The 21,657-nt window shown below is 55.6% G+C and overlaps 1 protein-coding gene across 6 annotated transcripts in view; it reads left to right on the top strand.

The window, feature by feature from the left end:
- Nucleotides 1-20,806, top strand: part of MELTF (melanotransferrin) — a 28,273-nt gene extending 7,467 nt beyond the window's left edge. Inside the window, exons 6-16 of one of the 6 annotated variants that reach the window (XM_063602680.1) lie at nt 879-946; nt 5,084-5,271; nt 6,004-6,184; nt 6,857-7,008; nt 11,585-11,681; nt 12,564-12,758; nt 13,411-13,564; nt 13,649-13,716; nt 15,640-15,827; nt 18,406-18,604; nt 18,985-20,806. In XM_063602680.1, the coding sequence (XP_063458750.1) occupies nt 879-946; nt 5,084-5,271; nt 6,004-6,184; nt 6,857-7,008; nt 11,585-11,681; nt 12,564-12,758; nt 13,411-13,564; nt 13,649-13,716; nt 15,640-15,827; nt 18,406-18,604; nt 18,985-19,124 (1,630 nt within the window). In that variant the 3' untranslated portion in view covers nt 19,125-20,806. Of the gene's footprint in view, nt 1-878; nt 947-2,571; nt 3,455-5,083; nt 5,272-6,003; nt 6,185-6,856; nt 7,009-11,584; nt 11,682-12,563; nt 12,759-13,407; nt 13,565-13,648; nt 13,717-14,929; nt 15,828-17,525; nt 17,758-18,405; nt 18,605-18,984 lie in introns of those variants that run through there. The other 5 variants (XM_034957984.3, XM_034957983.3, XM_063602681.1 and 2 more) reach the window with 5 other exon arrangements.
- Nucleotides 20,807-21,657: the final 851 nt, after the last annotated feature.

Raw genomic sequence — 21,657 nt, 5'->3', positions numbered from 1 at the left:
GCACCCCTGAGCGGGACAGCCTTGCCCCTCCACTCCCCATGTCCTTGGCCATGCACACATTCTCTCTGACTCTCTTGGAGCCTCAGAGCCCTCTCCTGATGTCGCCCTCCCCGATCTGCTCTAATCCGTGTGTATTTTCTGCCCGTGGGGACCCAAGCAGCCCCTTTGCCCAGGAGGTCTGACCTGCCTCCAACACTGGGCAGTGACATCAGCAGATCGTGTAAAAGTCAATGGTCCCTTCCACTGAGGATTCTGCAGCATGGCATGAAAAGGCCTTCTAGTCCAATCCCCTGCCTCAGGGTAGAATGCTCTTCAAAACACCCTGAAAATTAGCCCAGCATGGTGGCACACACCTGTCACCCCAGCTACTTTGGAGGCAGAGGCAGGATGATCACTTGAGCCCAAGAAGTCAAAGCTGCCATGAGCTATGATTGCGCCACTGCACTCCAGCCTGGGCGACACAGTGAGACCCTATCTCTAAAAACAAAACAATGAAAACAAACACACAGAAAACCGACGCCCTGAGAGTCAAGGCTGCTGATATTATAATAGCAGCTGCCCTGGGAGTGCCTGCTCCCTACAGGCCTGAGCTAAGATGGAGAGGGTCCATACTGGATTATAAGGAGCCTCTCATCCTCAGAGCAGCCCTGTGGGAGCTACTTTCCCACCCCCGCTTTACAGATGATAGGGGTTAGGAAGGGGCCACAACTCGGCAAAGCCACACAGCCGACCAGCCAGGGAGCTGGAACCCAGACCACACAACTGGAAAGCCCATGCCCATCATGGCCACCCCTACAGCCCAAGCCAGGCCTCCAGAGGTGGAAGATGGGCAGGGGCAGGGGCTCAGCCCATCCAGACCTACAGCTTCTCCTCCGCAGGTGCCTGGCGGAAGGGGCAGGGGACGTGGCTTTTGTGAAGCACAGCACGGTACTGGAGAACACGGATGGTGAGTGGGGGAGGGGCACGGGCCCAGAGGAGCAGGGAGTCAGGCCAGGCCGGCTTGGGGCAGGGACCCTAGATGGCAGAGTTGGGATCAAACGCCTTAGTGCAGTGCTGCTCTGAGTCTCTGGGTGACCTTGGACAAGTCCCACAGTCTCCAAGCGTCAGCACTCCCAGCTGCAAAAGAGCAGAGGCAGTTGTCACCAGTGGAGTGCCCACTGCCCATGGGGCAGGAGAAGGGGGCCAGCGAGCAGCTCTGATCTGCTCTGCTCTGATTTGAATATGGCATTGGGTTCTGGTTCCACCTGAAGATGAGGGTCTGATTTTTTAAGCAATTTGCAAACCCCTGCACTGGATCTCACCTACCAGCCCTTCCTGGCATTTTTCTCCTCTTGCCTGGAGAATTTGTCCCTCATCCCTGGGAAGGTTTAAGATATAGTTTGGTTTTGAGGCTGGGCACGGTGGCTCATGCCTGTAATCCCAGCACTTTGGGAGGCCGAGGTGGGCGGATCACGAGGTCAGGAGAAGAGACCATCCTGGCCAACATGGTGAAATCCTATCTCTGCTAAAATACAAAAAACTAGCCGAGCGTGGTGGTGGGTGCCTCAAATCCCAGCTACTCGGAGGCTGAGGCAGGGGAATTGCTTGAACCCAGGAGGCGGAGATTGCAGTGAGCCGAGATCACACCACTGCACTCCAGCCTGGTGACAGAGCGAGACTCTGTCTAAAAAACAACAACAACAACAAAAAAAAAACCACAAAGACTGGTGTTATATATTGAGCCATCATGTCATTTAAGTTTTTTAATTTTGAAAGAACTGAGCTTTGGAAAACTTACAAGAATAACTCAAAGAGCTCCCTTCTATTCTTCACCCAAATTCTAACTGTTTAGCATTTTCCCACATTTTATTGTGTGTGTGTGTGTGCATGTGTGTGTGTGTGCGTGTGTGTTCTGACCCATTTGAGAGTACATTTGCCTATGTCATACCCCTTGAATACTTTAGTATGTATCTCCTAAGACAAGGAGGTGTGTACCTAGCCACAGTAATCAAAATCAGGACACGCAACTTTGATACAATCCTGTTATCCAGTCTATAGCCGATATTGCAGATTCACTCACCGTCCCAATTCTGTCCTTCATGCCCATTTCTTTCAGACCAGGACCTAAACTCTTACCACGCATGGGGTTTAGTTGTTAGATCTCTTTACTTTCCTTTATCTTGGAACAGTTTCTCAGTCTTTGTTTTTTATGACATTGGCATTTTGAAGCATCAGGCCAGTTATTTTATAGAATGTCCCTCAATTTAGATTTGCCTGAAGATTGTTTCTTTTTTTAAATTGAGATATAATTTACATGCAGCAAAATTTGTTCTTTTTGAAGGATAGTTCTATGAGTTTTGCCAAATACATGCAGTTGCATAACCACCACCACAATCGAGATCTTAATGGGGCAGACCCTTCAGCCCAGGAGTTCCTCAGGCCCCTGCTAGTTATCTCCCCGCACCTGCCAGCAAGCAGCAAACACACCGTTCTGTCTGCAGTTTTGCGTCTCCCAGGACGTCTGATGATTGGGTTTTTTTTTTTAAATCATTGTCATTCTTTGCTGTTATTAACCGTTGCCTTTTAAATCAGAAAGTCCATCACGAAGGCAAACATGGACCAGATCTGAAGAGGAGGAAGGCGAGTGCCCTGCACACGAGGAAGCACGTAGGACGATGCGCTCTAGTGCCGGGCAAGCCTGGAAATGGGCTCCCGTTCACAGGCCCCAGGATGAGTCTGACCAAGGAGAATTTGGAAAACGGGCAAAGAGTAGGAATATGTTGGGTTAAGAATCAGCTCTTTCAAACTTGGGGTTTTTTCTGAGATGGGGGTCTCACCATGTTGCCCAGGCTGGTCTCAAACCCCCAGCCTCAACTGATCCTCGCATCTCAGCCTCCTGAGTAGCTGGGATGACAGGCGTGCACCTGGCAGCGTTTTCAAAGTTTTGATGGTAATCTGAGGCAATCTAAGGAAGTCATTTTTAAGTGACTTTATACAGAAAGATTGGTAAGAGCCAAGGGGTAGAAGTGGCATAAATGTCTAAAGCAGGGAAGTGACAGGACTTTCATTGTTCTTGGCTGAGGAGAAGCGGGAGTGGCTGATGGAAGCACCTAAATGATGCCTTTGTCTGTGGGAAGGCAAATGATGCCCCAGAGCTCTAACCAAAGGTTTTGCAGCCGCCGAAAAACAGGAAAGTTGGGAAGCGGGGGTAGGACTACACTGAATCATTAACAGTGCTGTAAACTACCATGTGGCCATTAACAATGACCTTTAGGGAGTTTTCCTAAACGATCACTCTGGTGCGGGTGTTTGGTTTTGTTTTAAAATAGCTTTGCAGTGAAAGCTTTCATGACCATACAAATTATCTTTTTTCTTCCTATTTCCTTGTAGAGGTTTTTTTTCCTCCTTGTCTTAAAGTCATAAAAATATTGTTATGTGGGACCATCTGTGGTTTAATTATAGTCCTTAATATTCATCTTCTCAATATCCCTGTTTGGTGTTAATAGTTACTCTTGCAAATTTTCTTTTCTATCGAGAAACAAATGAATTTATGGAAAGTTTCCAATACTGTGGAAAAATACTCTACCAAATAGGATGCAAAATTGCCTGTCAACTATGTCCTTAACCAGGTTAAAAGCGGTCAAAAGGAGGCTGGGCACGGTGCCTCACGCCTGTAATCCCAGCACTTTGGGAGGCCGAGGCTGGCAGATCATGAGGTCAGGGGTTCAAGACCGGCCTGGCCAACATGGTGAAACCCCATCTCTACGAAAAATACAAAAATTAGCCAGGCATGTTGGCGCACACCTGTAATCTGAGCTACTCGGGAGGCTGAGGCAGAAGAATCACTTGAACCTGGGAGGCGGAGGTTGCAGTGAGCCAAGATCATGCCACTGCACTCCAGCCTGAGCGACAGAGTAAGACTCCGTCTCAAAAAGAGAAAAAAGGCCAGGTGCGGTGGCTCACGCCTGTAATCCCAGCACTTTGGGAGGCCGAGGTGGGTGGATCACGAGGTCAGGAGATCAAGACCAGCCTGGCTAACACAGTGAAACCCTATCTCTAATAAAAAAAAAATACAAAAAATTAGCCGGGCGTGGTGGCAAGCACCTGTGGTCCCAGCTACTCGGGAGGCTGAGGCAGGAGAATGGCGTGAACCCGGAAGGTGGAGGTTGCAGTGAGCCGAGATCGCGCCACTGCACTCCAGCCTGGGCGAAAGGGCCAGACTCAGTCTCAAAAAAAAAAAGGAGGAGTGGGGTCAAAAGACAGGAAATAAAATAGAAAAAAGGACTTGAAAGAAATCCATCGCAATATGAATAGTTGGAGTTATGGGAGTTCTCCCGTCCTCTCTAGTCCTGGGGTGGGTAGATTCCTTCGGGGTTTGTTTCCACCGTGGCCCCTGCTCCGGGAGCCCTGCCCCCTGCCCCCTGCTCAGAGCCAAACGCAGTGCCTCATGGCAGCCGCAAGCTCATCCTAGACTCTTGGTACATTCATCTGTCTCACCCAAAGCCTTTCTTTTTTTTTGAGACAGAGTCTCGCTCTGTCGCCCAGGCTGGAGTGCAGTGGCGTGATCTTGGCTCACTGCAAGCTCCGCCTCCCGGGTTCACACCATTCTCCTGCCTCAGCCTCCCGAGTAGCTGGGATTACAGGCGCCCGCCACCACGCCCAGCTAATTTTTTGTATTTTTAGTAGAGATGGGGTTTCACCGTGTTAGCCAGGATGGTCTTGATCTCCTGACCTCGTGATCCGCCCACCTCGGCCTCCCAAAGTGCTGGGATTACAGGCGTGAGCCACCACGCCCGGCCAGCCTTTCTTATTTTCTTACTTTTTTTATCTTGAATAGTCATTTGTAAGTATTGTATTACTGTCAGATACCTCCAATTCACTTTAGCAATAGAAATTGGTGAGAGCTAGAAAATGAGAGTAACGAGATAGAGTCTGTGTAGGTACCTGGAGTTGGGTGCGGCCACCAAGCTCTGCCACCTTCTGAATGCTGGGTTCTCATGTCCATGACACCCAGCCACCCCCCAGATTCCCTCTCCTGGGCCTTCCCCGCCACTCGACCCAACCCCTTTCGGAGCTGGCTCAGCCCAGGCTTCCTGCTTCCCAGGGAAGACGCTTCCCTCCTGGGGCCAGGCCCTGCTGTCACAGGACTTCGAGCTGCTGTGCCGGGATGGTAGCCGGGCCGACGTCACCGAGTGGAGGCAGTGCCATCTGGCCCGGGTGCCTGCTCACGCCGTGGTGGTCCGGGCCGACACAGATGGGGGCCTCATCTTCCGGCTGCTCAACGAAGGCCAGGTGGGCTCAGGGTCCCTCAACCACCTGCACAGCTTCCTAGATGGTGCCGGGCCTTGTGGTTGCTCAGCAGGGTGGACCAGGAAGGGCAGGACCCAGAGACTGTCCTTGGGACAGACCCCAGCATCGGGCCAGGTCAGAGTGAGGAACCAACTATGCTGGCTGGCCAGGAGGAGGGCTGGCCAGGATAGGGGGGCCCAGAGGAGGGGGACCCAGGGATTCAGGCACCCTCAGAAGAAGCTCCTGAGACTTGTGTCTCTGAGAGCTAAAACCAAAACATATGAGCAAATAAACCAAGTAACAAAACCAGCGCCTTTCAAAGCACACCATTAATTACATGTGGCGAATAAGGTTTGGCTAAAACCGCCGCTTATGACAGCAATAGACTTCTGACTGCTGGTGCCCCAGGCTCAGTTAGTTTTGCCCCATCCAGGCTGCTACCACCAGCCCCACGGCGTGTCCTCAGGACCGTCCCATGCCTGGCCACAGCCATGTGTCCAAACAGCTGAGTGTGAGGAGGCCAGATGAACTCAGAGTAGACCCAGAACTGACAGGGCCCAGGGGAAGGAGGCCGCAGATCAGGGGAGGCGCCGCAGAAGAGGGAGGCCTCACCTGGCCCTCAGGGTGGGTGCCTGGTCTGAGGTCGGGGAAGAAGGAGGTAGGGGCCAAAGTGGGAGGGAAGGATATGGCCTGTCAGCACCCTCACCACCCTGTGCCACACCCCTTGACACACAGCGTCTGTTCAGCCACGAGGGCAGCAGCTTCCAGATGTTCAGCTCTGAGGCCTACGGCCAGAAGGATCTACTCTTCAAAGACTCTGCCTCGGAGCTTGTGCCCATCGCCGCGCAGACCTACGAGGCGTGGCTGGGCCATGAGTACCTGCACGCCATGAAGGGTCTGCTCTGTGACCCCAACCGTAAGTCCACCTGTCCCCACTGCTGCCAGCTCCAGCCCAGCTCAACCTCGGGCATGGCGAGGCTCTCTGGGAAAGTGGCGGGGGGAAGACGCTCACCAGGGAGGCCTCTGCGGGAACCTGTCATTTCCATTCCTCTGCCCCTGGGGCTTTGGGGAGGAGGCATCTCTTCCACTGTATGGCCTGTTGTACCTCGGAAGCCCCACCTGGCCGCAGCGGGGGAGGATGCAGACCATCAGAATCTGTCTTGGGAAGGGTCTCCTCGCCCCCCTATCCACGGCCATGGCATCCTGTCAGCTCTTCTACAGCCTCTCGCTCCTACTCCCCGCCTCTACCCCATGGCTACAGCCCTGGCGCAGGTGCCGTCTCTCGCCTGGACCATTGCAGTAGTCTACAAGTGAGCTTCTTGCCTTTAGCCCCCTGGCCCCATGTATCTTCCACCTCCAGCCAGGGAAGTGGGTGCCACACACTGAGTTACATGCACGCCAGCCATGGTCTTCCTCAGGCCTCACAGTTGCCCCTTTTCTGTGTGAGGAAGTGGGATCCGATGGTTAAATAACTTATCCCAGCCACACACCTGACAGGAGAAAGGCCCAGAATTTCCCTTGGGTCCGACTCCACGCTCTTCCATGGCAGTACTGGCCTGGCAGTGACCGCTTGCTTGCCCCACCCCAGGGCTGCCCCCCTACCTGCGCTGGTGTGTGCTCTCCACTCCCGAGATCCAGAAGTGTGGAGACATGGCCGTGGCCTTCCGCCGGCAGCGGCTCAAGCCGGAGATCCAGTGCGTGTCAGCCAAGTCCCCCCAGCACTGCATGGAGCGGATCCAGGTGGGAGTCACGCAGGTGCAGCGTGGGCCAGGTGGGCGGGTGGTGGCAGTGCCTGGGCAGTTCTTACTACCCACACCCCCTGCTGCCTGGGGAAGAGGAGAGTGTCTACTGCAACAAGCCCACAGAGACGGGCGGGGAGGAGCGACTGCAGGGGCCAGCACCCACCCCAGGGGACAGAGACAGGCGGGGAGGAGTGACCACAGGGGCCAGCACCCACCCCAGGGGACAGAGACAGGCGGGGAGGAGCGACCGCAGGGGCCAGCACCCACCCCAGGGGACAGGCAGACAGGGGTGAGTCCCCTGGAGAGCCTGGGAGCTCCTCACTAAGTGGGGGTGCCAGGAGCAGAAGAAGCGCTGGCCCAGCTGGGCACTGACGCCCTGTAGCCTGGGGCAAGCCCCTTCCCCTTTCTGAATCTCAGCCTTCCCTTGTGCAATAGAGAGTGGGCGTGGATCATTGTTCGACTTTTTTTTTCTTTTTTCCTGATTTTTCTAAATAGACAAATAATAATTGTGCATATTCATGAGATACATACTGATGTTTTGATACATAGAATACATGGTGATCAGAGCAGGATAATAATTAACATACCATCATCTCAAACATTGCTCATTTCTCCGTGTGGAGAACATGCAATATCGTCCTACCTGTTTGAAACTATGTATTATTGTTAACTCTAGTCATCCTACAGTCTATAGAACACTGGAGCTTATTCCTCCTATCTCTCCTGGCTGGGTGCATTGGCTCACACCTATAATCCCAGCACTTTGGGAGGCCAAGGTGGGTGGATCACTTGAGGTTAGGAGTTCAAGACCAGCCTGGCCAACATGGTGAAACTCTGTTTCTACTAAAAGTACAAAAAAATTAGCCGGGCATGGTGGCACACAGTTGTAATCCCAACTACTTGGGAGGCTGAGGCAGGAGAATCGCTTGGACCCGGGAGGTGGAGGTTGCAGGGAGCCGAGATCACACCATTGCACTCCAGCCTGGGCGACAAGAGAGAGACTGTCTCAAAAAGAAAAAAAAAAAACTCTCCCTATTCCTCCCTTCCCCTACCCTTCCCAGTCTGCAGCATCCTCTGTTCTACTTTTTACTTCTGTGAGATCAACTTTTTTTAGCTTCCACATATGAGTGGAACATATGGTGTTTAACTTGCTGTGCCTGGCTTATTTCACATAACACGGTGTCCTCCAGTTCCGTCCGTGTTGCTGCCAGTGACAGGATTTCATTCTTTTTTATGGCTAAATAGTATTCCACGGTGCATGCCAATGACATTTTCTCTGTCCATCCTCTGTTGTTGGACACCTGGGTTGATTCCATATCCTGGCTATTGTGAGCAGTGCTGCAATAAACATGGGGTGCGGGCATCCCTTCCACAGGCTGATTTCCTTTCCTTTGGACAGATTCCCAGTGGTGGGATTACCGGACCATATGGTATTCAATAGTTCAATTTGTAGTTTGTGGAGGGACTTCCATACTGTTTTCCATAGCGGCTGTCCAGGTTTACATCCCCAGCAACGGTGTGTAAGAGTTTCCTTTATTCTGCATCCTCACTAGCATTTGTTATTTTTTATCTTTTTGATAACAGCCACCCTAACTGGGGTGAGCTGATACCTCACTGTGGCTTTGATTTGCATTTCCCTGGTGATTAGTGATGGCTGCTGGCATTTTGTATGTCTTCTTTTGAGAAACGTCTGTTCTGATCATTTGCCTGTTTTTAAGTTGGATGGTTTTCTGCTGTTGAGATGTTTCCGTTGCATGTGTATTCTGGATATTAATCCCCTGTTGGATGAGTAGTTTGCAAATATTTTCTCTCATTCCATAGGCTGTCTTCATTTCACTCTGTCGGTTGTTTTCTCTGCTGTGCAGAAACTTGTTTGTTTGATACAATTCCATTTGCTTATTATTGCTTTTGTTGCCTATGCTTTCGAGGTCTTTTCATAAAATCTTTTCTCAGACCAATGTCCTGAAGCGTTTTGCCTATATTCTCTTCAGCAATTTTATTGTCTTGGGCCCTGCTTTTAGGCCTCTCATCCATTTTGAGTTGGTCCCTGTGCTGGGTGAGGGGTAGTTTAGGGCCCCGTTCATTCTGCACTTGGACATTCAGCTTCTTCCCAGCAGCATCCACTGAAGAAGAGATCACTCTTTTCCCAAAGAGGTTCTTGAAACCTTTGTCAAAAATCAGCTGGCTGTAAAACTGCGGGTTAATTTCTGGGTTCTCTATTCTGGATCATTGGTCTATATGTCCGTTTCTATGCTTCTATCTTTGTTCTTTTTGCTTAGGATTGCTTTGGCTATTCAGGGTCACTTGTGGTTCCATACAAAGTTTAGGATTGTTCTTTCTAATTCTGTAAAGAATGTCACTGGAATTTTCATAGGGAAGTTCAGCATTGCTGACAGCACCGAGCACTCAGAATGCATTTTGCATTGATCACAATCTAGTGAACGGAAACTTTTCTTTCAGATAGAAATTTAAAAATGTATGTCCTTTATATACAGAGATATGACACAAGTGGTACCCACTATTTTCTAATGTATTCTATTCTAATCCTTTTTTTCCTGACACTTGTCATGACCCACTCGATTTGGCCCCCATGAATAGGCTCACCATCCGCAGCTAGAAACACTGGCCTGATCTCTAGTGCCTGTTCAGCTCTTTCCTGGTTCGCTTCTCTGCCTGGAGACTAACGCCAGATGCAGAGGAGGCCCCCGTGGCCCTGCAGTCAGGGAGGACTGCTGTGGTCACGGGTGTCCAGCCTCGGCCCAGAGCCCCGGCTGTCAGCCCTTGGGTGTCCACACTCCCCAGTTTTTGTTTTCAGAGCAAGTAGGTGGGGCCTGCTCAGGGGGTCCCCAAGCACAGGCCCCTCAGCAGTGCCAACTCTGCCCAGGCCAGGGAACCACATCGACTGGAAGGCCACAAAGAGGAGACCGGGCAAGAATACAGGGTGACCAGGCTTACGACAATGACCATCGCGCAAGCTGACACTCCCCGTAGGCCCCACACAGTGAGGGCCGTTGTGTGGATCATCTTGTGTAACCCTCACAACAGCCCTGGCGGTGGCTGTGACCATCAGCCCCACTTTTGGGTCTGGAACCGGGGAGAGAGAGGCTGGGGAAGTAACTTGCCCAAAGTCACCAGCCGGGATGTGCTGTATGAGCCTCCCCACACCGCGTTGCCTGAGCCAGGCCACAGCCCTGTCTCCACACTTCTGGATCTCAGGAGTGGAGACCACCCCGGCCTCAGGCCAAGGAGTGCCCAGGCCCGAGGCGGGGGTGTTCCGGGAGCTTCCGCAGGCCCGATAGAAGCCTGTCCTTGTGCAGAGCTGAGCGCGACTGTGTGTGACGGTGACAGAGTCTTTATTTCCTAATGCCTGGCAGGCTGCCCTATTGTTCCGAGAGCCCCAGAGCAGGGAGAGGTGCAGGGAGGGAGGTTTCAGCTCCCTCTGAGTGACAGCCTCCTCTGAATCTGGGCTCACAGAGGGCCACGGGGCTGCCCTGGGGCCTGCAGGAAGAGGAGAGACTTCAGGGGCTCCTCAGAACCCCAGCAAAGGGCTCAAAGACCCTCAGTTCTAGCTTCTGAGGTTCTCAGAGAGGAGTCCAGTGTGGCTGTAACACCCATTCCTGCCCTGCCAGTTACCCAGGGAAGGGACCATCAGCCAGAAGGGCCCTGGGCTGCGGTGCAGCGTCTGTGTCCTGCCCGACAGCACGATAGGAAGGGGGAGGTCTGAGTGGTGGAAAAAGGGCCCCAGCGGTGCCCCCTCCTGGCCCCAAATATCAACGCCGCTGCCTGTTATTAACCGCCATCACTTCATGCCTCTTCAGGAATGGCGTGGGACACCTTCCTGGGGCACAGGTGTCCCCACTCTCCCCCACTGTCACACTGTCATCCCCTTCCCTTGAGGTTAATCACACTACTATGGCTTTGTTACCAGTTAGCCCCTTGGCGGGGTCCTGGGGCCCCCTGTCAAGAGGCTTCCGAATGGACAAGCGGGGTGGGTGCAGGTGACCTGGAGGCCCCAGGAGGGTCCTGGGAAGAAGGCACTGGACCCTCCCGCGCCTCCGCAGGCAGAGCTCCATCCCTCAGCCCTGAAGTCTCCTCCCCAGGCCCTGAGACTGCCATCATTTCAGATCCGGCCATTCTTCCATCTGTACACGCACTTAACAGACAGGCATTGCAGCACATGCTGTGCTGGCCCTTGGCCAGGTGCTGGAGAGGCGGTGCCCGGCCATCTGGGGGCTGGCAGGGCACAGGGAGCCCCACGCCAAGCATGAGGGTAGGGATCGCGCTTGCTTTGCTCAGAGCAGGGGCACGGGGGACCCTGGGTGGCCACGCGCAGGAGGGCTGCGTGGGTGTTTCTGCCCCTCAGTCCTCCAGGCACCACTCCTGGCCAGGCGTCTTCACAAGGAGAGGAAGGGACAGACTGCCAGGATGGGGTACTCCCCACCCACATTCCCCAGGGGAAGGAAGCCTGAGGCCACAAACCCCAAGAGACCAGGCCCTGCCACCTCCACAGGACCCCGACATCCAGAGCCATCCTGGGCCCACCCCGGCCTAGTGGCTTCTTCTATTCCCTTCAGGCTGAGCAGGTCGACGCTGTGACCCTGAGTGGCGAGGACATTTACACGGCGGGGAAGACATACGGCCTGGTTCCCGCAGCCGGGGAGCACTATGCCCGTGAGTGCAGGGCCTGCCGCCTGGCCTCAGCCGGGAGGTGGGGATATTTTTATAAATATAAAAAAGTGCCCCCCTCAGCCATTTTCAAAAGCTCCATGCCTCTCTCCTGGGGATAGTAGCTGCCTGTCACCAGGCCTGCCCCTCCTGCCCCAGGCCTCAGTTTCCCCAACTATTCAACAAACGTCTCTAAGGGGCTGGCAAACTTTCTGTAAAGGACTAGAGGATAAATACTTGAGGCTTTGCAGACGACAGACAGTCTCTCTTTCAATAACCCTTTCAAAATATAAAAACCATTCTCAGCTTACAACCCAGGCCATACAAGAGCAGGCCTCGTAGTTTGCCATCTTGGACTACTGGGGCCTCCTCAGCCTCTTCTGGCCCTAAGCAGCCATGGAAAGTGGCCCTTCAGAGTCCCCCTGGCAGCTCATTTGCACCTTCTCAGGGGCCTGGGCTGGGGCTTTGGCATCTGTCCTCTTACTGGTGACCTGAGGCCTGGGTCCCTTCCACCTGGGTGTGAACAATCTCTGGGCTGTAGGAAAATGCTTCTGCAGCCTCAGCTGCGCCTCCACTTTCCTCCTGGGTAGTGAGAAAAATACCACCTGGGTTTAAGGAAAGAAAGAAGCCCCTGTGGGGAAGGACTGCTGGGGCCAGAGGAAGACAAGGCTGGAAAGTGGAGGCGAGAGGCTGCTTCTCACAGGGGACGCAGGCAGGGGCCCCCGCTGGGCCTGCTCCCAGAACACCCTGGCCTCAGGCCTGGGTACTCTTTGGACTGCATAGCTCAGGCAAAGAGACAGGAAGGAGTGGGTTTGAAGGAAGGAACCCCCAGGCACTTGCCCGGGATCTCAGATGAGGGGCCCCTCGCGTGAGTCCCTCTCTCCCCAGCGCAAGACAGCAGCAACTCGTACTACGCGGTGGCCGTGGTGAGACGGGACAGCTCCCACGCCTTCACCTTGGATGAGCTTCGGGGCAAGCGCTCCTGCCACACCAGTTTCGGCAGCCCTGCAGGCTGGGATGTCCCCGTGGGCGCCCTTATTCAGAGAGGCTTCATCCGGCCCAAGGACTGTGACGTCCTCACAGGTACCCCCTTTTTAGGAACGCAGACTGGGGAAGCCTTCTCTGGGGTTAGCTAGGGACCCGCAGCCTGTTGGGGAGAGGACCTTGTTGGAAGGTGGCCAGGCTTCTGCATATGTGCCCAGGTATCTCCACAAGCTGGGGACAGAAGGACCCACCATATGCTATACATGAAGCCCCTCCAGTGTGTTAGATCACACAATATTCATGGAAACTGGCAAGACCCTTGGGCTGACAGGCCACACACCTCTGTCCTGGCTGTTAACTCAGAAAACATACAAGCACTTTTTTTTCTAACCACTGACACAAGCACACAGAGGGCACTAGGGTTGGCAGCTCCCACTCCCAGACAGCTGGACACCTGCTCTGACTGGAACAAAATAGTGAGGTAGTGAGATCCCTGTCCCTGAGGGAGTTCAAGTGAAGGCTGGGTGATGTTCGCTGATGGAGTTGCTGTATCTAGACAACCTCTGCATTCCCCGCACTGAGATCCTCCAGGAGACACTCCACTCAGAGCTGAGGGGAGCGGAGCAGACAGGTGGCCTTGCAGTGTAGGGTCCGGTGGGTGGGCAGACCTGTGGGGGAGCGGCCCACCCAGCTCCCTCCCACACTTTCCGCTGCTGGCCCCTCATCATTGCCCTTCCCTCCACCCCAGCAGTGAGCGAGTTCTTCAATGCCAGCTGCGTGCCCGTGAACAACCCCAAGAACTACCCCTCCTCGCTGTGTGCACTGTGTGTGGGGGACGAGCAGGGCCGCAACAAGTGTGTGGGCAACAGCCAGGAGCGGTATTACGGCTACCGCGGCGCCTTCAGGTACCCGGGTGGCCTGGCAGTCTGGGGCTGTGTGCAGAGGCTGGGACCCTCCTGCCGACGCCTGCCCTGCCCTCTGTGTGGCAGGTGCCTGGTGGAGAATGCGGGTGACGTTGCCTTCGTCAGGCACACAACCGTCTTTGACAACACAAATGGTAGGTGGGGGCCAGAGCAGGGCCAAAGGTAGGTTGAGGGGACTGTTCCCCATCCTCAGCACCATCCAGACACCATGCTGGGCTGGGGCCAAGCAGCAGCTCAGAGAGGCTGAGTCTAGAAGGCTGTGCCCCCTGGGAAGCTGGGCGCCCCAAGGGTCACAGGGTAAGAACAGACCTCAGACCACACATCCAGGGGTGCTGGATACATGACGGTTTTTACTGGCCTGGAATTCAAGTCCCTAATCCACCAAAACGGTAGAAACTCAATCCCAGTCAATCTGGAAAGACCCCCTTCTGGGAGTATTGATGTAGTGCCAAGGTGTGAGGTGGGAGTGGCATGAGCCTCTCCACAGGGTCATGAGTTCAATCAGTATCTGGTCTGTGTTCCTGAGCAGGTCACTGCCTCATGCAAGGAAATCTCTCTGCAGCCCCCAAGCCACACCGAGGCAGGGCACGCCCAACATACTACACTGGGGGTTTTCTTCCTGGAGTCACCTTCCTGGGCTCCGCCTGGGATAAAGAGCTCAGGAACGCTCTGCTCCAGGACCCCAGTACATACATGGTCCTATCAGAGCACACGCTCCCCTGACTTATATCACTTCCCCTTCTTCTTGTTCTCCGTGAAGGAATCTGTGTCCATTTTGAAGACTAGAGGCTGTTTTCCTCCAACACCAAAGGCTTGTACTGTCTGCATACCCTGCCTACACCCCAGGCTTTGAAACCCCAAATGCTGGAGGCCCAGTCTTCTCCACTCGCTCCCAACATGTCTCCTCCTATAGACTTAGCCCAGAAAGGCACAACTGTGGCCCGGTGGGGAGGGGACTGGACAATGGGAAGCAAGACGTGCAGGGAAAAAAAACGAAAACCTCAGTTAGTGTTTCAAAACTTGGATCTTGCCTCCTATGGGGGTCACCAAGGCGGTAGGACCATTTGCCCCAGCAGAGCTAGGGAGGGCTCCAGGCCCTGAACCCTTCCTGTTGCCACAGCCCAGCTCCCCCACCCAGCCTCCTACCAAGAACACCTGAAACCCTCCCCCAGGGAGGGGCTGTGTGCTCCTGCACGAGCCCAGCGGGCCTGCCTGGTCCCAGATCTGTGCATGGTGTCGTCTGGGATGGGGTCAGGGGAGGCGGGCAGGTGCTGGAGAGGCCCTGGGAGGTTCACTTGCAGTGAGTCACCCGCCTCCCAGGGCCGCTCCTTTCCCTTTTATCTTTAGCTCTCCTCAAGGCCCACCTGGATTTCCTGGAAACGGGAGGAGGATGGATACTAAGTGAATGCACAGAGACGCGAGAATGTGATTCCTGAGGGCAGCATTTTCTCAGGCAGCCCCGAGACCCGCCTGCTTTAGAATCAGTGGGATGCTGGTTTAACACGCAGATTCTTGAGCCTGATCTGAGACCTCCTGAATGAGATTCTTTGCAAGCAAGGGCCCTTGAAGCTGCCTTCTGCATCCACAAGTGATGCTATACCCTGTTCCATTTGAGAACTTCAGCCCTTAGGGACAATCACCCACCACCTTCAGGGAGCCACCCCACACTCAGGCTTGAGGATGTAACACATAGATGGGGTTCTCTGCCTGGGAGTGATTAACAGCCTCAGTTTCCTCACCTGTAAAATGGGGACAAAAACACCTGCCCTGCATTACTGTTGTGGGGATCAAGCAACGCGTGTAAAGTGCTTGTCACATAGTAGGTACTCCCTACTCCCTGCTAATTAATGGCAGCTCCTGCTAATGGCATTAACACAGCTGGGTTCTTTCACCCCGGTAACACAGCAGAGCACGTGGAGAATGGAGAGGGTTGGGGAGCTGGCCAGATGTTGCCACCTCCCTGTGGTGAAGGCCTTGGGGTCCCAGGATAGCAGCTTCTCTTTACACTTCTCCCCACTCCCCGAACGTCCCCACACACACTGCTTTACCCCCCTCAGGCCACAACTCCGAGCCCTGGGCTGCTGAGCTCAGGTCAGAGGACTATGAACTGCTGTGCCCCAACGGGGCCCGAGCCGAGGTGTCCCAGTTTGCAGCCTGCAACCTGGCACAGATACCACCCCATGCCGTGATGGTCCGGCCCGACACCAACATCTTCACCGTGTATGGACTGCTGGACAAGGCCCAGGTGAGCCAGGGTGGGGCTGCCTCATTGAGGGGTGTGCAGCAGAGGTAAGCTGAGCCCCTGGGAGGCCTCAGTCTACCTGGAGCAGACCTCTAGAGAAATTGAGGAAGCCCGGGGGAAATTCTGTGATTTTCACTTACGCAAGGACATCCCTCCAGAAACTGTCCCCTCTGCCTTCTGCATCGTTGATTTTCCCTTCTCAGTCGGACCATTTTCACCAACATGAAACATGCTGTGATTTCTGCCATCCTTAAAGAACAAACTAACCTCTTGGTCTCACATCCATCCTCTTGCAGCTGTAATCCTGCTCCCTTTTTTTCTTTTTTTTGAGACAGAGTCTTACTCTGTCGCCCAGGCTGGAGTGCAGTGGCGCTATCTCGGCTCACTGCAAGCTCCGCCTCCCGGGTTCACGCCATTCTCCCGCCTCAGCCTCCTGAGTAGCTGGGACTACAGGCACCCGCCACCATGCCCGGCTAATTTTTTCTATTTTTTAGTAGAGAAGGAGTTTCACCGTGTTAGCCAGGATGGTCTCGATCTCCTGACCTCGTGATCCGCCCACCTCGGCCTCCCAAAGTGCTGGGATTACAGGCATGAGCCACTGTGCCGGGCCAATCCTGCTCTCTTTCAAAGCAAAACTCCTCCAAAGAGTGGTCTGCTCTGGAGTTAACAAGTCCTCTCCTCTGGCCTCTCTTAAGGATGGAGACTGAGTTAACAAGTCCTCTCCTTTGGCCTCTCTTAAGGATGGAGACTGAGTTAGCAAGTCCTCTCCTCTGGCCTCTCTTAAGGATGGAGACTGAATTAACAAGTCCTCTCCTCTGGCCTCTCTTAAGGCTGGAGACTGAGTTAGCAAGTCCTCTCCTCTGGCCTCTCTTAAGGATGGAGACTACCCCAGACAGGCTCCCACCAGGGCCCTGAAGCTGTTCTTGTCAAGGTCACAGTGACTCATGTTGCTAAACCCAGTGGCCATTTCTCAGTCTTCATTTTACTTGACCTCTCAGTGGCACTGGCCACAACTCTCCCTCCTCCTGGAAACACCTTCCCCTGCAGATGCCCAGGTCCTCAGCCCTGCCTGGCTGTCCTCTCACTCTCTGGCCACTCCTCAGTCTTCTCTGCTGATTTCCTCCCCATCTCCCTGACCTGTTAGCCCTAGGATTCAGTTCTCAGCCCTCTTCCCTGTCTACAGCTTACCCTTGATCTCATCCAATCCCATGTCATCAAATACCATCTATATACAGATGGCTTCTAAATTTACATCTTCAGACATCAGTCCCAAACTTGCATATTTAACTACATACTTGACATTTTGACTTGTGTTTCTAACAGTCATCTCAAATGGATCAAGTCCAAAGTTGGACCCCCGTCCCTCCTTCAGTCTTCCCCACTTCAATTAAGAGCAACTTTAGCTTTTCCATTTCCTCGGGAGTCATTTTTGACTCCGGTCTTCCTCTCGTGCTCTACAGCCAATCTATCAGCAGATCCCGTTGGTTGTGCTTTAAAAATATACCTAGAATTTAAGCCCAGGTTGTCTCACAATGGAGCCACTGGTTTCTAACCACTCCCCCTCCCCCGACTTATGCTGAAATTGCCTTCTCCACACCCACCAGCACCACAGAACTGCAGAGCTGGCTGGCTCGCCAGGCCTGTTCCTAAACTTTGACATTGTGAACTGACGCATGTTCCTTCCTGTCATCTTCCCCACAGAACCCCTCTATCCCAGGAGTGCTTTACTCTGGGTCCCTGGGCTTCCCTAGGGGGTTGCTAAGTCCTCTGAAGTAATGTGGGAGAAGAATCCTGGGTGGATGTGCATTTTTCTGGGGAGAAGGCTGACAGCTTTCATCAGATCTTCAGGAGGATCTGCGAGTCCCTCCAAAAAGACTGAGAGCCACCTGACTCCTTCGTTCCTCCTTGATCAGTACTTAACACTTTACATAGACATTCATGCATGTTCTCCAGATGTCCTTTATTTATATTTGTATTCGTAAGTTCTCATACTACTTCTGGTCTTTTTAGTAGCTCTTTTAGGGCTGCAGCCACAGAACGGTCATTCTAGTGATTCTGAGCAGGGTGGAGAGGAGTGCAGCGTCCCTGGGCGGGTGGGTCGGTGAAGACACGCCCAGCTCACCTGATATTCTGTGACTGGCAGAACACAAGTCCCTCTCGAAATTGTTTAGGTTTGTGGGGAGATATCTGTAAGACAGGGTGAGAAAGCCTTATGGAAAAGGCCAAGAAGTGCTCAGCAGGCCTAGCAGAACGCTCAGGAATCCCACCCACACCATCCCTCCTTTCTGGGTCTTTCTTCCTGGACATCTCAGGCCTCAGACCTGCATCCAGGAGCTGGAGCACCGCAGTGCTTCCGAACGCCTCTTCCAGTGGCACCTGCGGGCCTAGTGTCCCCACACCCGCTTGGGTGACAGAGGCCAATCAGTTGTCAAGCTTATGACTTCCAATCAGAGTGGTGGGGCCCTGAAATTACTTGCTCTTTGGGTCACTGTATGTAAAGCAATTTGCAGCTAGCGGCACTGGGCGGGTGACCCTGCCTGAGCCCAGTGAGAAGCAGGTCGTCTGCTTGCGGTGCTTCCAGGACCTGTTTGGAGACGACCACAATAAGAACGGGTTCAAAATGTTCGACTCCTCCAACTATCATGGCCAAGACCTGCTTTTCAAGGATGCCACCGTCCGGGCGGTGCCTGTCGGAGAGAAAACCTCCTACCGCGACTGGCTGGGGCTGGACTACGTGGCGGCGCTGGAAGGGATGTTGTCTCAGCAGTGCTCGGGCGCAGGTAGGACAGGCCCGCCCTGCCGCCTCCCCTGGTGCTATTCAGACCCCTTCACCCCAGAACCCTGAGGGAGCGGGGGGTGCTGCGGGTCCGGGGAGGCGGGTGGAGGCCCGTTCACAGCAGTCCGGGTGGGGTGTCCCGGGAGGATTTTGGCCAGGAGGGCAGGAGCCCGGCGGGTCTCCCAGACGGACCTGGGTAATGAGTGTAAACGCTCGAAACGGCGGTGCGGGGAGGATCTGGGGCCACGGCAGACACAGGCGTGTGGGGCCTTTCTGGAAGGAATGCATGTGGAAAGGCAGCAGGGAAGGGAGCGTTGCGATCCAGCACAAAGAGGGAGGCTGCGGCGAGTTCGGTCCCGAAAGATCCCCCCACCCCCACCCCAGAGTTGGTGCCTGAGGCGGCCACCGCAGCCCGGGAGCCTGACCTGCCGCGTTCGTCCCCAGCGGCCCCGGCGCCCGGGGCGCCCCTGCTCCCGCTGCTGCTGCCCGCCCTCGCCGCCCGCCTGCTCCCGCCCGCCCTCTGAGCCCGGCCGCCCCGCCCCAGAGCTCCCGGAGCTGCGATGCCCGCCCGGGGAGTTTCCGCGGCGGCTTCGCGCTGGAATCCAGAAGGAAGCTCGCGAAGGCCGGGCCCGGCGTGGGCGGGAGCAGGCGCCTCCCCGGGAGCCCCGCCGCCCACGGGCGCCACCTGGCGCTGCTACCTGAGGCGCCGCCCCCGGGCCCGCGCGGCCCTTCCCGCCAACCGCCGCCTCCCGCCACCTGGAGCCGCGCGGGCCGCACCGGAAGAGGCCGGTTGCCCAGGAAACCGCTGAGTCCGGGCTTCCCGCCGCCCGCCCCGCAGCGTCGCCCGAGGGGCCCGCCCGCCTCCTCCCCGCAGCCCTGCGCCCCCGTCCGCGGGGCCCCCTGGGGACGCGGTGGCCACCGAGGCGCCTACACCCGGAGGCCCGTCCGAGGAGGCCCCGGCGCCAACGGGACCCAGCGCGTGGCACAGCGGCCTCTGCTGGCGGCGGGGGGAGGGAGGCCGGACCAGGGCGACGGGGAGAAACCCACCCGGGACCCCTAGAGGAAGGGCGCGCTCGGGGAGAAGCCTTCGCCCGCGGGACCGTGTCCAGGGTGGGGGCTCCAGTTCCTCCGACCGCCCGTGCGCTGGGAGGGAGGCCGCCCCCGGGGAGCGCCGTGTGCCCTGCCTCGTCCCCCGCTGTGGCCGCGCCAGCTCCATCCCGGGCCAGCCGCGTCCACGGATCCCCCTCCGGAGTCTCCTCAGGCTCTCGCCTCCCCTACCCCCGTGGGATGCCCACCGCGCGCACCCACGCCCGAGCCTGGCAGCAGCAGCCGCCCCCAGCCTGAAGGGAGCCGGAGGTGACCCAGGCCGCGGGCTCCCGAGGCCCCCCGAAGGGCTGCGCGTGGGGACATGCCATTCTTCTGGGTTCCGAACGGGGGTGAGCTCCGTGTCCTCACCCGGCCCCGCCCCCGCTGGGCCTGGGGACCACTCGCTCCCCGTTCCCGCCCCTCCGCGAGGCAGCAGAAAGAGCCTGGCCGGGGCCTCTCTCTACTCCATTTTGCCACAGTTGTCTGAGAAGCCAGAAAAAGTTTCCAGAACTGCCAGCCCTTAAAAAAAATGAAGAGGAAGAGAAGAAATGGGAGCGGGCAGCCCTCGTCAGCAGACTGGGAGCCGCGTGGGCGCGGAGCTATTTGCATTCCGGTCTGCGGGGGCCCGGGGATGCTGGTGACAGGCGCGGTTCCTGGTGGCTCGCCCCCACCTGTGGGCGTCGGGAAGGATCCCTTCCATCTCTCAGCCGCAGAGGAGGCCCTGGCAGCGTCCCGGCTGCAGCCGCGCAATCCCAAGGAGTCCTGGTCACCTTCACCCCACCGGGAGGGGCCACAGGGACCTGGGCCTCTGCCACCAAGCTTTGTCCCCTCTTGCTGTAGGGAGCTAGTGATTCTCCTCCGACCTGGTGATTGCTTGGTTTTTTCAAAAGGGAGTTTTGTGCGGTGAGAAGTGTGTTTCTGTGTGGCTAACTCTGGGCTAGCGTGCTGTGGCCACTGAAGGCGTGGCCTGCATGGGTGCAGCGTAAGTGACAAGTGACGCTGGATTGTCAGGTGGCAGTAGGGGGCCCCTGCTGTGTCAGTGCTAATGAGAGATGTTGGTTTGTTTCCAAAATAAAGCCAAACAAGCCAGCACGTGCAGAGGCTTGGACCCTGATAGAAACTTCCTGCTGCCGATTTGTTTTGTTTTGTTAGGCACTCAAAGGCCTACCTGCTCCACCCAGAAGGGCAGATTCCATTCCCCAAGAGTCAGTCAGGGACCACTCTCATCCTCTAGTCAGTGAGGCCGCCCGCGCCCTTCTTCGACCTGGACTGGTTCTCTGGCTCTTGCAGGGCCTCCGCTGCCCTGGCACATGCCAGCTGCCTCCACCCCATCAGGCTCTGGGGTGTCTGCCCTTCTGTGGATGGGTGCAGAGAAGGGTGCAAACTTCTCTGCTGCCCCCTGCCCCCCACCTCCAAAATAAGCGGCCCACATCTTTTCTCTGGCAAGCTCGCTGCTAACTCACTGGAGGGGGGCGTGGGGAGCAGATCTCCCAGAGACCCTACAGTGGGTGCTCTGTGGTATCTACTGAGGTGGGGGTGGGCCCGGCTGGTCTTCATCAGTGCTCTGCTCTCCCTCTGGAAGGGGAGGTTTTCTCTGCTTCCCTCTCTCATGGCTTCACTTGGCCCCCACACCACCACCCCTCACCGCTGTGGCCATCTCCCAGAGCCAATTCTTGCCCACCACTGCACACAGGCCATTTTCCATGAAGTCGGCTCAGTTATCACAAAGCCAGTCAATTCCTGGGGACCTGGATGGCCAGAGTTGACCGACTTTGTCTCTGCATCACATGGCCGAGTCTCAGCTGCACAGTCACTCCAGCTCGCCTCATGCTACCACTTCCCTACCCTGAACTTCTGGAAAGGAAAGTTAACCTTTGGGCACCCTAGCCCCTCATCTGAAAAACACACAGTACGATCACCAGCTTGGTAAGGTGGTTGTGAAGATCCAGTCTAAGATGCAAAACACTCAGC

Source organism: Pan paniscus, chromosome 2 (genome assembly GCF_029289425.2).
Source record: "Pan paniscus chromosome 2, NHGRI_mPanPan1-v2.0_pri, whole genome shotgun sequence".
In the NCBI taxonomy this organism is placed as follows: Eukaryota; Metazoa; Chordata; class Mammalia; order Primates; family Hominidae; genus Pan; species Pan paniscus.
The sequence above is the reverse complement of the archived record's forward strand: the minus strand, read 5'-3'. Positions and strand labels throughout refer to the sequence as shown.